The sequence below is a fragment of the Cetorhinus maximus genome, chromosome 3 (genome assembly GCF_964194155.1).
Source record: "Cetorhinus maximus chromosome 3, sCetMax3.hap1.1, whole genome shotgun sequence".
Classification (NCBI taxonomy): Eukaryota; Metazoa; Chordata; class Chondrichthyes; order Lamniformes; family Cetorhinidae; genus Cetorhinus; species Cetorhinus maximus.
In genome coordinates, this window is record NC_135881.1 from 197,266,135 (window position 1) to 197,279,557 (window position 13,423).

At 41.8% G+C, this 13,423-nt stretch overlaps 2 protein-coding genes across 8 annotated transcripts in view; one reads left to right on the forward strand and one right to left on the reverse strand.

The window, feature by feature from the left end:
• The window catches only part of LOC144679178 (LYR motif-containing protein 4-like), a 231,589-nt gene extending 222,988 nt beyond the window's left edge, over nucleotides 1–8,601 (reverse strand). Inside the window, exon 1 of the mRNA XM_078539576.1 lies at nucleotides 8,308–8,601. Coding sequence (XP_078395702.1) covers nucleotides 8,308–8,393 — 86 coding nt within the window. The 5' untranslated portion in view covers nucleotides 8,394–8,601. The remainder of the gene's footprint in view (nucleotides 1–8,307) is intronic.
• Nucleotides 8,602–8,613: 12 nt separating this feature from the next.
• The window catches only part of fars2 (phenylalanyl-tRNA synthetase 2, mitochondrial), a 493,023-nt gene continuing 488,213 nt past the window's right edge, over nucleotides 8,614–13,423 (forward strand). Inside the window, exons 1-2 of one of the 7 annotated variants that reach the window (XM_078539571.1) lie at nucleotides 8,614–8,690; nucleotides 12,618–12,653. Coding sequence is in view for 5 of the 7 variants with exons in the window: in XM_078539574.1 (XP_078395700.1) it covers nucleotides 11,939–12,097; nucleotides 12,618–12,653 (195 nt within the window). In the remaining 2 variants the exon portion in view is untranslated. Of the gene's footprint in view, nucleotides 8,691–11,061; nucleotides 12,098–12,614; nucleotides 12,654–13,423 lie in introns of those variants that run through there. The other 6 variants (XM_078539574.1, XM_078539568.1, XM_078539567.1 and 3 more) reach the window with 6 other exon arrangements.

Genomic DNA, 13,423 nt, shown 5'->3' on the forward strand with positions numbered 1-13,423 from the left:
AGATTTGTCCCAATGAGATTTAAAGATTTTTTAAAAATAGGAAACACTGAGAGCAAGGGTGATTGAGAGCAGGCGAATTCAATACCAAAACAGTTGAAGAACTGAAGAAAAGGAAAGAAAAATTGGATTGAGGGAGGTTAAAAACCAAAAGGAAAAATCAGAATGTTTTTGGCACTTTAAAAACATTCTAAAACAATTCACTATCTTAAGGAATGAGACTCCTCACTTATAATTGTTAACTTTCTAGGCATGAGAGGTTGGTCATTACCAATCATTACAAACATCATTAAAAAGATGTTTAGTAAATACCAAACTTAACTTTCTGTTAACTTCGGTCTGGTCGCAAGCATTACCCAGACCTCCCTGTCGCTTGCCATTTCAACACTTCACCCTGCTCTCATGCCCGTCCTTGGCTTGCTGCATTGTTCCAGTGAAGCTCAACGCAAACTGGAGGAACAGCACCTCATCTTCCGACTAGACACTTTACAGCCTTCTGGACTGAATATTGAGTTCAACAATTTTAGATCATGAACTCTCTCCTCCATCCCCACCCCCTTTCCGATCCCCCCCTTTTTTTCCCAATAATTTATATAGATTTTTCTTTTCCCACCTATTTCCATTATTTTTAAATGTATTTCCATCCAGTTTTATCTCTACCTTTTAGCCTTTTTTGATTCCTTCACCCCACCCCACCCCCACTAGGGCTATCTGCACCTTGCTTGTCCTGCTTTCTACCCTTAATTAGCACATTCCTTAGATAATATCACCACCTTCAACACCTCTTTGTCCTTTTGTCTGTGACATCTTTTGGTTATCTCCACCTATCACTGGCCCTCTATCCAGCTCTACTTGTCCCACCCCCCCTTAAACCAGCTTATATTTCACCTCTCTTCTATTTTTATTTAGTTCTGTTGAAGGGTCATTCGGACTCGAAACGTTAACTGTGTTCCTCTCCGCAGATGCTGCCAGACTGCTGAGTTTTTCCAGGTATTTTTGTTTTGGATTTCCAGCACCCGCAGTTTTTTGTTTTTAACTTTCTGTGACAAGTTTAATGGCCAATTAATGTGCAAATGCAGGAACTTCACACTGCTTTCACAAAGCTAATGGAGGAGCGACGTAAATCAGCCAACAATTTGTGGCATTTCGCAATTCACAGATTATCGCTTCCTCACTACAGGTTGCTGGATGATTTGTGCATTAACAGTGTATGTCATTGAAATGCTGTTAAATGGTCAGCAAGATCTGAGCCACTAACCTCGTTTTCTCAATGACTGGATTATTCCAAAATCTTGGGATCTTCAGTCTTTCTCCCTCTGTTACACTGCCCACTTCAATTTCATTGCCTTCATTACTTCTGGTTGGACTTGGTAATTCACATAACTGGGCTTTTGAATCTAAATATTTGCCCTCTACTAATTAAACCAGACATAGCTGTGACATGAGTGAGCACAGCATCCTCCTCCAACGCCTTTTCTCTTTTGTCAAGCTGGGTAGGACTTCCCTCGCCTCATTCTAATTTTATCTATCCAGTCATAGCCAGAAAATTATTTGCAATGGTTCCTCTTCCTGCTCCTGCAGCACCATCTCTGGATCTACCCTTGGTTCTCTTCTATTTCTTATCCATGTGTTGTCCCTTAGCGACATTATCTGAAAACACAACTTTTGAGTTCCACATGAGCATCACTGATGATGTTCAATTTGAGTTCCACATGTACATTGATGACACTCAACTCTATCTCCTCTCTCGACCAGTCCACTGTTTCTGATTTGTCACATTGCTTGTCTGATGAGCAGGAATTTCCTCCAATACCAGAAAGACTGAAGTCATTGTCTTTGAATCACGCCACAAACTCCATTCCCTAGCACTGCTTCCATTTCTCTCTCCAGCTACTGTCCGAGGGTGAACCAGATCATTCGCAAACTGTGTCTTACTTTACCCCGAGATGAGCTTCCAACAACATATCTGCTCCATCACCAAGACCACCTACTTACATTTCTGGAACATGGTCCATCTCTACCCTTGCCTCAATTTATCTGCTGCTGGAACTCTCATCCACCTCTTTGTTGCTCCTAGATCTGACTATTTTAACATTCCCCTGGCTAGTCTTCTACCTTCTATCCTCCATAAACTTGAGCTCATCCAAAGCTCAAACATCCCTTATCCTAACTTGCAACAAGCTCCGATCACCCTCACTGAGCTTACCGACATACCTGGCTTCCTGTCCAGCAACATTTCAATTTTTAAAATCTCATAATTGTATTGAAATCCCTCCATGGCCTCTCCTGTTCTATCTCTGTAATCTTCTCCAGCTCTACAATTAAGATCTTTGTGCTCTGCCAGTGCTGGCCTCGTGTACCTCCAATTTTCATTGCTCTACCATTGATGGTCATACCTTCAGCTACCTCGGCTTCAAGCTTTGGAATACCCTCATTAAATCTCTTTCTGCCTCTCTACCTCCCTCTCCTTCTTCAAGATGTTTCTTAAAACCTAACAGTTTGATTAAGCATTTGGTGACCTGTCCTAGTCTCTCATTATGTGGCATAGCATCATTTTTTTATTTGATAACACTCCTGTGCAGATCCCTGGGACATTTTCGATGTTAAGAACATAAAATCATAAGAAATAAGATTAGGAGCAGGCCATTCTGCCCTGCTTCGCCATTTAATAAGATGGTGACTAATCTTCTACCTCCACTGCATCTTTCTGCATTATTCCCATATCTCTCGAATCCCTTAATATCCAAAAATCTCAATGTCTGCCCTGAACACAGTAAATGACTGAGCATGTACAGCTGTATGGGCAGAGTATTACAAAAATTCACAACCATTTGAGTAAAGAAATTTCTCATCTCAGTCCTAAATGTGTGACACCTTAATCTGAGGCTCCTTGTTAAATCAGCAGATAAGGATAGCTGCTACAAAATTAATAAAAGGACAAAACTAAAAGCTCTGTATCTAAACGTACATAGCATTCGAAACAAAACAGATGAACTGATAGCGCAAGTAAAAATAAGTACAATCTGATAGCCATTACAGAGACATGGCTACAGGATGACATAGATTGGGACCTGAATATTGAAGGGTTTGTGACATTTAGGAAGGACAGGAAGTTAGGAAAAGGTGGTGGGGTGGTTCAGTCAATTAATGACAGTATTAGCACATTAGAGGGGGGTAACCTAAGTTCAGGAAACCAGGATGTATAAGCAGTTTGGGTTGAGATGAGAAAGTATAAAGGCAAAAAGTCACTTGTGGGAGTGGTGTACAGGCTCCCTAATTATAACTACATGGTAGGACAGGGTATAAAAGAAGAGATAATGCGAGCTTGTCAGAAAGATACAGCGAGAAATCAGATGGGCAAAGGCAGCATAGCTGAGGAGTTCACAGAATGTTTTCAGGATAGTTTCTTAGAACAGCACTTTCTGCAGCCAACCAGAGAGCAGGTTATACTAGACCTGGTATTGAGCAATGAGGTCGGATTAATTGATAACATCGTAGTGAAGGTAACCCTAGATATCAGCGATCATAATATGATTGAATTTTATATTCATTTGAGGGAGAAATGACTGCATCCAAGACTAGTATTTTAAACTTAAAAAGGACAATTATGAGGGCATGAAAGCAGAGCTAGTTAAAGTGAACTGGCAAATGAGGTTAAGGGATAGCTCAATAGAGGTTTAGTGGCAGACATTTAAAGGGATATTTCAGAATACACAGCATATATACATTCCAATGATAAAGAAAAACTCCAAGGGGAGGGCCCACAATCCGTGGTTAACAAAAAAAGTTAAAGACAGTGTCAAACTTAAAGAAAAAGCATATAATTACGCAAAGACGGGTGGCAGGTCAGAAGGTTGGAAAGAATTTAAAGAACAGCATAGAATGATAAGAAGGTTAATAAGGAGAGAAAATTAGAGTACGAAAGAAAGCTAACTAGTAATATAAAGATGGATAGTATGAGTTTCTATAGATAATTAAACAAGAAAAGAGTTAACAAAGTGAGCGTTGGTCCTATAGAAAGTGCATCTAGGGAATTGATAATGGAAAGTAAGGAGATAGCAGGTGAATTAAACAGGTATTTTGCTTCAGTCTTCACTATAGAGGACACAAGTAACATCCCGGAAATAGCTAAGTCAGGAAATGGAAGGGAGGGAAGAACTCAGGAAAATTACAGTCACCAATGAATTGGTATTGAACAAATTGTTGGGGCTGCGGGCTGACAAATCCCCAGATCTGGATGGACTTCACCCCAGAAGAAGAGGCTAGTGAGATAGTTGATGCAATGGTTTTAATTTTCCAAAGCTCCCTAGATTTGGGGAAGGCTCCATTACATTGGAAAATAGTAAATGTAACTCCTTTATTCAAAAAGAGAGGGAGACAGAAAACAGGAAACTACAGGCCAGTTAGCCTAACATCTGTCATAGGGAAAATGTTAGAAGCTATTATTAAAAATGTTATAGCAGGGCACTTAGAAAAATTTAAAGCAATCAGACAGAGTCAACATGGTTTTGTGAAAGGGAAATCATGCTTAACCAATTTATTGGAGTTCTTTGAAGGAGTCACATGTTCTGTGGATAAAGGGGAAGTGGTGGATTTCGACTTCCAGAAGGCATTTGATAAAGTGCCACATCAAAGGTTATTGTGGAAAATAAAAGCTCATAGTGAAGGGGGTAACATATTTGCATTGATAGAAGATTGGCTAGCTAAAAGGAAGCAGAGAGTTGGCATAAATGGGTCTTTTTCTGGTTGGTAGGGTGTGATGAGTGGTGTGCCACAAGGATCAGTGCTGTGGCCTCAACTTTTTACAATTTATATAAATGATTTGGATGAAGGGATTGAAGGAATAGTTGCTACATTTGCTGAAGATACAAAGATAGGTAGGAAAATAAATTGTGAAGAGGACATAAGGAGGCTACAAAGTTGACATAGATAGGTTAATTGAGTGGGCAAAAGTTTGGCAAATGGAGTATGATGTGGACAAATGTGAAATTGTACATTTTGGCAGGAAGAATAAAAAAGAAGCTTATTAGCTAAATGGTGAGAGATTGCAGAGCTCAGATTCAGAGGGAACTGGGTGTCCTAGTACATGAATCACAAAAGGCTAGTATGTAGGTACAAGTAATCAGGAAAGCTAATAGAATATTATCATTTGAGAGGGGAATTGATTACAAAAGTAGGGAGATTATGCGTCAGTTGTACAGGACACCGATGAGACCACATGTGAAGTACTGTGTACAGTGTTGGTCTCCTTATTTAAGGAAAGATGTAAATGTATTAGCAGTGTAGAGAAGGTTTACTAGACTAATACCAGGAATGGGCAGGTTGTCTTATGAGGAAAGGTTGGACAGGTTAGGCTTCTTTCCACTGGAATTTAGAAGAGTAAGAGGTGGCTTGATTGAAACCTTCTAAGACCCTGAGAGGTCTTGACAGGGTGGATGTGGAGAGGATGTTCCCTCTTGTGGGAGAATCTAGAACTAGGGGTCACTGTTTAAAAATAAGGGGTCGTTCATTTAAGACAGAGATGGGGAGAAATTCTTTCTCTCCGAGGGTAGAGTGTCTTTGGAATTCTCTTCCTCAAAAGACAGTGGAGCAGTCTCTTTGAATATCTTTAAGATAGAGCTAGACAGATTCTTAATTAACAAGGGGATGAAAGATTATCGGGGTTGGCAGGAATGTGGGGTTGAGGTTACAATCAGATCAGCCATGATCTTATTGAATGGCAGAGCAGGCTTGAGGGGCTGAGTGGCCTACTCCTGCTCCTAATTCGTATGTACGTATGTTTGTAAGTTGTTGTTGTCTGATTTGCCTTTTCACCTAGGCAGGTGAGGCATCTATATATTAAATGGTTTCAAGTAACTAGTGGGTACTATTCAGCAATGCGTGAGAAACTTAGGGCCCTTTCTTGCGACCTTAACAGGAAACTGAATTTTTTATTTTGCTTGTGGAACCTGCAGCAATGCAGACAAATGTCAATTTCCAAATGCCAACAGCAAGCGGGAAAATCATGTTTTGGAAGTCAGTGGCACAAGCAAGATTTTTTTAAAAAACCACTATCCACGAGTGAGCTTCATGCGTTTACATTATTAAATCCAGTACCCTTATCCTGTTAGCATCCTAACCTTTCATTTGGTTATTCATTTGGCACATTATTCCTGTTGCTGTCTATCTGCTCAAAAGCTCCCTCACCTTGCCTTTGACCTCAGTAAACCTTTAATCTCTCCTGTCATGGTCATCCATCTTGGCTCCCTCAAGATCAAGGTATGCAGTTGTCAGTAAATCTGGTGCACAGCTGGTTTAGCCATTCATAGCCAGATCTGACTGGACACATCCTCTGGAAGCGGTGAGTAGTTTTGGCATACACAATTCCAGATAACAAAGATAACCATTACCCTCAACAATGTGGCTTCATGTTTCCACTACCAAATAATTCAAAGTGATATGAGGAACCCACCAACTATTCTGAAGTTCTGAAGAAGTGGAGTGGAGTTCTGAAGAAGACTCATACGGACTCGAAACATTAACTCTGTCTTTCTCTCCACAGATGCTGTCAGACCTGATGAGTTTTTCCAGCAATTTTTGTTTTTGTTTCAGATTTCTAGCATCTGCAGTATTTTGCTTTTATCCACCAACTATTCAGCTGCTCTGCTGTTTATCCCCTTCTCCACTTGTCTATTAAGTAAATTACCCTCCAGGCTCCTTCCTGCCATAGTCCTAATCTTGAGTCATTCTCTAATTTCTCTCCCATCTCATCTTGTGCCCTCTCCAAGATCAACTTCTCTGTAAGATCCACCTTATCTCCCTTGACCCCAATAACCACTAAACTGATCATTCAACTGCACTTCCTGGCCAATACATTGTAAATGGTTTCCTTCCCAGAAACTATACCCTTCCCTTAAAAAGCTGTTGTTATCACCCTCTCTTAGAAAAGTTTCCTCAAACCCTGTCCTTACAAATTATCACCCAATTTCAAACCTCCTTTTCCTCTCCGAAGTCCTTGAACATATTATTACCTACTTAAGTCACATCCATCTTTCCAACATTGTATTGCTGCATCCTTCCGATCAGGCCTGTCACACTATTAAAATTGCCCTAATCAAAGTCATAAATGCTATATTCTTTGCCTGTGGTTCATTTTCTCTCCTAATTCTCTTCACAGCCTTTCACACAAATAACCACACCATCTTCCTCCAACATCTGTTTTCTGTTGTCCAGGTATTGTCCCCCGTTCGTTTCACTCTTAGCATTACATTGGTAGCTGAAGCCCCTCGAGTAATTGCCTCTGTTCCTAACCCCACAGGTTTCCTTCAGCGTCCCTCAAGGATCTCCCTTAAGCCCCTGCATGTTGCTCCTTGGGTGATGTCACCCAAAGACATGGAGACAGACCCACATACAGGCAAACAACACTCATTTAATGCCTCTCCACTAACTCATTGCTATCAGACTGCTTGCGCGACATCCCATCTTGGGTGAGTCACAATTGCCTCCAGTTAAACATTAAGGATGGAAGTAATCATTTTAGCCCCCGGCCGAAACACCACCCTTGTCGCTGAGCTTCTCGCTCTCTCTACCAGCCATTATTAGGCTAAACGAGGTTTGACCCCAAGCTGAACTACTGATGCCATATCTTTCTATGAAGACTGCTACCTTCCATCTTGCTATTTATTACCTGTTGCAATCCACATGCTGCCGAATAACTCATTCATGTAATGAAAGATGGCATGACTGGGTGACTCAACTCTTTTGATGTTCGCTTGCCTGGTCTCCTGTTTTCCATGCTCTATAAGTATTAATGCATGTAAACTGTAACGCCTGTATCCTATTCCAGAGCAAGTCCCAGTCAACCATCACTCCTGTCCGTGCTGATCTACATTCCCACATTAAAACAGTGACTGCAGTTCATTGGCTGTCTTTCTTTTTTTGACGCCCTGTCCTCAAACACGTTCATTCGCATTCTTGGGTTGAAATTCCTACATGGCCTCACCCCTCCTTATTTCTGTAACCGCATCCAGCCCGAAAACCACCCTCTCTCCCCGGCATTTGGTGTATCGTCCACCCACCCCTTTTAAAGCCCACCTCGCCGTTCCTAACATCTTTGGGTCAGAAGTATTATTTTGCGCTTGATCAGAAGCTTTCTTAGGTCAAAATGGGTTAATCAAATAAATGCAAGTTGTTTGCGCAAGACCGGGGGGGGGGGGGGGGGGGGAGGAGAGAGAGAAAGAGAAAAGGGAGTCACTTCAACTTGATGAAAAGTTTACGGTAGCTGACAACAACATTCCTTGACGGGGAAAAGGAGAAAAAACGCGTTTTTACCTATAATTGTAACTGGAAAACTTCTTGCTCTCTTTCAACATCACCCTGTATAAGGACAACACCTGACGGCTTGTGGGTCCCGCCATCTTCCTTCGTCCGGTCTTTGCCGTGCAGGACCCCGGCTGTCGGGCGCGCGTGCCTGAAATGGAACGTTGTGCGGGCAACGGCCGTTCCGTGGAACCCTCGACCGTTAGGGATTCAAAAAAAGAGACCCGTTCTGATTCCACTTTGCAGAGCCTAAAGTCCGACCCGCTGATCACGTTCCCGAGCACCCTTTTTTTTTCCCTCCCTCTCTCTACTGGCAAGTTAGCGTCGTACTATTGACAGTTTTGGGGGCGTCGATTAAGGAAGGGACGCTGTCAGGTTTTTTTATTTGCAAAGAGGTGAGTGAGCTCGTTGAGAAGCTGCAGTTGCAGATGTTAAGAGGACATAGGGATAATTATGCCCCTGGTGGGGTTTTAAAAAAAAAAGGAATCATTCCAAAAGGGTGCTCTGTCTAAATGTTGTGCTGCAAAGCAAAAGAGACGCGCGTGTAGAGGAGCCATGTCTGCTTTGCTGTCTTGAGGGTTGCAACCCATTGCAAAGTTCCTCTTCATTTGGGCAGCGCCAGTAATGAGGATCAGATTTTGCTCTTACTTTGTATGCCAATAGTTTTGACATCTTTCATTGTCTTTGAAGTTCTTTCAGTTAACTATTGTTTTCTCGCAGTTAGGTAATGCACTAGTTTCTATATCCTCAGGGTAACCTGCATTTGAAATGATTCCTAGCAAATGCAGATAGGATTCCCTTGAACAGGGCAGTGAACGGCTGTCTACAAATTGCCGACAATGGGCATGATCTCCCCCAAACTGTAAAGGAAGTTTAATCTACCTTCATGCCAAGCCACCTTGCCTGCACAATATCCACCATTATGCCACATATCAGGCCATAAGACATAGGAGCAGAAATTAGGCCATTCGGCCCATCGAGTCTGCTCCCCCATTCCATCATGGCTGATAAGTTTCTCAACCCCATTCTCCTGCCTTCTCCCCACGTTTCACTTTTAACTTTTCAAACTGGGACGACCCAAGATATATAGGGAGAAATGTGAAACATGCAGAAATCTATCCGCTCCAAGCATCACAACAACCCAAGGGGATGATGTTTGAAATTAGTCATTAATGAGAGACAAGTTGCTAACACCTTTCACGTAATGAGTTCCACATTCCCTTACAGTAGTATCCAGAGATCAGAGTAGCAAGGGTAACAGCAGTTTGACAAGTTGTGTGTGTCGGCAAACACATGGCAGATGCAGCATTACGTGGATAAATGTGAAGTCATACGTTTTGGTGTGAAAAACAGAAAGGCAGAGTATTATTTAAACGGTGATATATTGGGAAATGTGGATGTACAAAGGGATCTGGGTGTCCTTGTATATCAGTCAATGAAAGTAAATAGGCAGGTGCAGCAAGCAATTAGGAAGGCATATATGGTATGTTGGCCTTCATTGCAAGAGGATTTGACTTAAGAAGTAGGGATGCCTTACTGCAGTTATACAGGGCCTTGGTGAGACCACACCTGGAGTATTGCGTGCAGTTTTGGTCTCCCTACCTAAGAAAGGATATAAGACCATAAGACATAGGAGCAGAAATTAAACATGGAGGGAGTGTAGTGAAGGTTCACTAGGCTGATACCGGGGATGGCAGGACTGTTGTATGAGGAGAGATTGGTTTGACTGGGCCTGTATTCACTAGAGTTTAGAAGAATGAGAGGGGATCTGATTGAAACATATACAATTCTAACAGGGCTAGACAGACCAAATGCAGGGAGAATGTTTCCCCTGGCTGGGGAGTCAAGAACCAGGGGCCACTGTCTCAGAATACGGGGCAGGCCATTTAGGACTGAGATGAGGAAAACTTTCTTCACTTGGAGGGTGGTCAACCTGTGGAATTCTCTACCACAGAAGGCTGTGGAGGCTGGGTCGCTGAGTAGACTCAAGAAAGAAATTGATGAATTTTTGGATATTAGGGGCATCAAGGGGTATGGAGAAAAAGCGGGAATATGGCGTTGAGATAGAGGATCAGCCATGATCATATTGAATGGCGGAGTAGAGTCGAAGGGCCGAATAGCCTACTCCTGCTCCTAGTTTCTATGTTCCTGTTAATTTATATTAAAAAAACTAATAAAACCTGCTTGTTACTTCCTGGTTTGCTGTCTGTGGGAATTCTTCAATCTGATTGGCTGGTTAGTTTGCTTGATAATATCACTGTTGCTAGATGCTAGGGATCCCCTATAGCTGGCTCCAGAATTAAATTAATGTCATGAAAGGTGAAATCGTCACCACAGATCTTTGTGGGAAGCTTTCTTTGAGGTTAGTGGCAATTGCTGCCTCTTTGCTGCTAATCACAAAATCCAGGCTTACAAACTTGAATCAGAGGTTCTCGGATGTTTTTTGAAGATCAGTGTCCCTAATGTTCTTCCCTAATTCTTTGTGCCTTACTCACAGCCCAGCAATTTGGGGGTATGTCTCTTTACACTTTAATTTGAATTACCAGTACAAGTGGGGATCTATTTGATATAATATTGTCAAAAGATACTGCTTACCTGGTGGATGCTGACAACAGCCATACTAACAATTGCTAAAGCCACTGATTCAGCCTTGCATAACTAGTGGTGCTACTCTATGACACAAACTCAGCACAGGTTTGAGTCTCTGCCATTTTGTATTTGTGGATGTTGGATCTGTCAAAGCTGCTTCTGGTGAAGTACTGTAACAAAGTAACTCTGATAGGGCTAACATTCACTTCTTACAAACAAGAATCCTGTAGCCTGAATTAAAAAAAAACCTCTATCAAATCTCCACTCAACCTTCCCTTCTCGAAGGAAAACAGCCTCAGTTTCTCCAATTTATCTTCATAACTGAAGTCCCTCATCCTTGGAACCATTCGCAATACCCCAGTTGAGAATGAACCAGCATTTTGTACAGGTGTATCATAACTTCCTTATGCCCTTATTTATTAAGTCTAGGATCCCATATGCTTTATTACCTGCTCTCTCAACCTGCCCTGCCATCTTCAATGATTTGTGCACATATATCCCCAGGTCCCTCTGCTCCTGCACCTTCTTCAGAATTGTACCCTTTGTTTTATATTGTTTCTCCCTGTTCATCCTACCACTTCACCAATTAATCACACTTCTCTGCATTAAATTTCCTCTGCCACTTGTCTGCCCATTCCACCAACCATTTTTTTATTCATTCATGGGATGTGGGCCTCGTTGGCTGGGCCAGCATTTATTGCCCATCCCTAGTTGCCCTTGAGAAGATGGTGGTGAGCTGCCTTCTTGAACCACTGGAGTTCATATGGTGTAGGTACGCCCACAGTGCTGTTAGGAAGGGGGTTCCAGGATTTTGACCCAGCAACAGAGAAGGAACAGTGATATATCTAATCATTTATCCAAATCAGGATGGTGAGTGACTTGGAGAGGAAGTTCCAGGTGGTGGTGTTCCCATCTCTCTTCTGCCCTTGTTCTTCTAGATGGTAGTGATCATGGGTTTGGAAGGTGCTGTCTAGGGAGCCTTGGTGAATTCCTGGAGTGCACCTTGCAGATGCTGCACTCCGTTGCTATTGTGTGCCGGTGGTGGGGGGAGTGAATGTTTGTGGATGTGCCAATCAAGCGGGCTACTTTGTCCTGGACGGTGTCAAGCTTCTTGAGTTTTGTGGGCTGCGCTCATCCAGGCAAGTGGGGAATATTCCATCATTCTCCTGACTTGTGCCTTGTAGATAGTGGACAGGCTTTGGGAAGTGAGGAGGTGAATTACTCATCATAGGATACCTAGCTCCTGACCTGCACATGTAGCCACAGTATTTCTATGGCTAGTCCAGTTTAGTTTCTGGTCAATGGTAATCCCCAGGATGTTGATAGTGGGGGATTCATAGAGTCATAGAGGTCTACAGCACAGAAAAAGGCTCTTCGGCCCATCGAGTCTGTGCCGGTCAAACAAGTACCTAACTATTCTAATCCCATTTTCCAGCACTAGGCCCATAGCCTTATAAGCCATGGCATCGCAAATACTTCTTAAATGTTATGAAGGTTCAGTGATGGTAATGTCATTGAATGTTAGGGGGCGATAGTTAGATTCTCTCTTGTTGGAGATTGTCATTGCCTGATATTTGTTTGGTGCAAATGTTACTTGCCACATGTCAGCCCAAGCCTGGATATTGTCCAGGTCTTGCTACATTTGGACATAGACTGCTTCAGGACTTGTCAATGTCCTTTTACGTTTCACACTATCCTATATATATATATAAACTGGTTATTTTCATCCTCAGGAAAGGATTTCTGCAATCAAAACAGGCACAAAAAAGGTATGTTTTTCACATAACTTTATCCTCTTTATAATGATAAGGAGCACACATGGTAACTTGCCAAGAGGGTAAATATTCACTGCATTTTTTTTGAAAATGGCACTACCAGTTGAAATTAAATAGTAGAATAAAACAATGGTCCAGCATTTCATTGAAATTATAGATTATATTACGGTATTATAGTACTTAGTTCTTGCTACTAGATGTTGCTCATCCATTTACAAAGCCTATTTATGGAATCTTGTGCCAAGAATCAAGCGCTACCAAGGTACAGAATTGAATAAATCTATTTATACTGCCTAATGATCTGAGGAATTGTGGAAATTATTGTATTTGGACAGCACAATACGTAAACTTTTCAGTCCATCTGTAAGTTCTATCAGGTTATTGAGATTCGTAATGAATAATAATTTTGGTAAAATTTTATGCAAATGTGCTGTAATATAGAAGTTGCAGATTTTTATAGAAATTACTTTGTGGTTTTTTTTTAGTCTTGATTGCAGGCTCCCCCTAGTGACTCAGTGGGTAAATGTGATGTAATTCTGGATAAAACAGATGTAGTTAACAGGTTTATGGCCTTCTCTTTCTGAATTAAATGATTTCAGCCATGGAAGTGATATGATCAGAGTCCTGCAATTGGGTTCAGTGGTCTTGGGATGGGCAAAAATCAGTCAGGGTTTCCACTCATTATTATGTGACCCTAACTGCAATGTAGATATATGTGTGAAAATGGGATGAGAACAGAACCAGGCTTGACTGTGAAACATCTC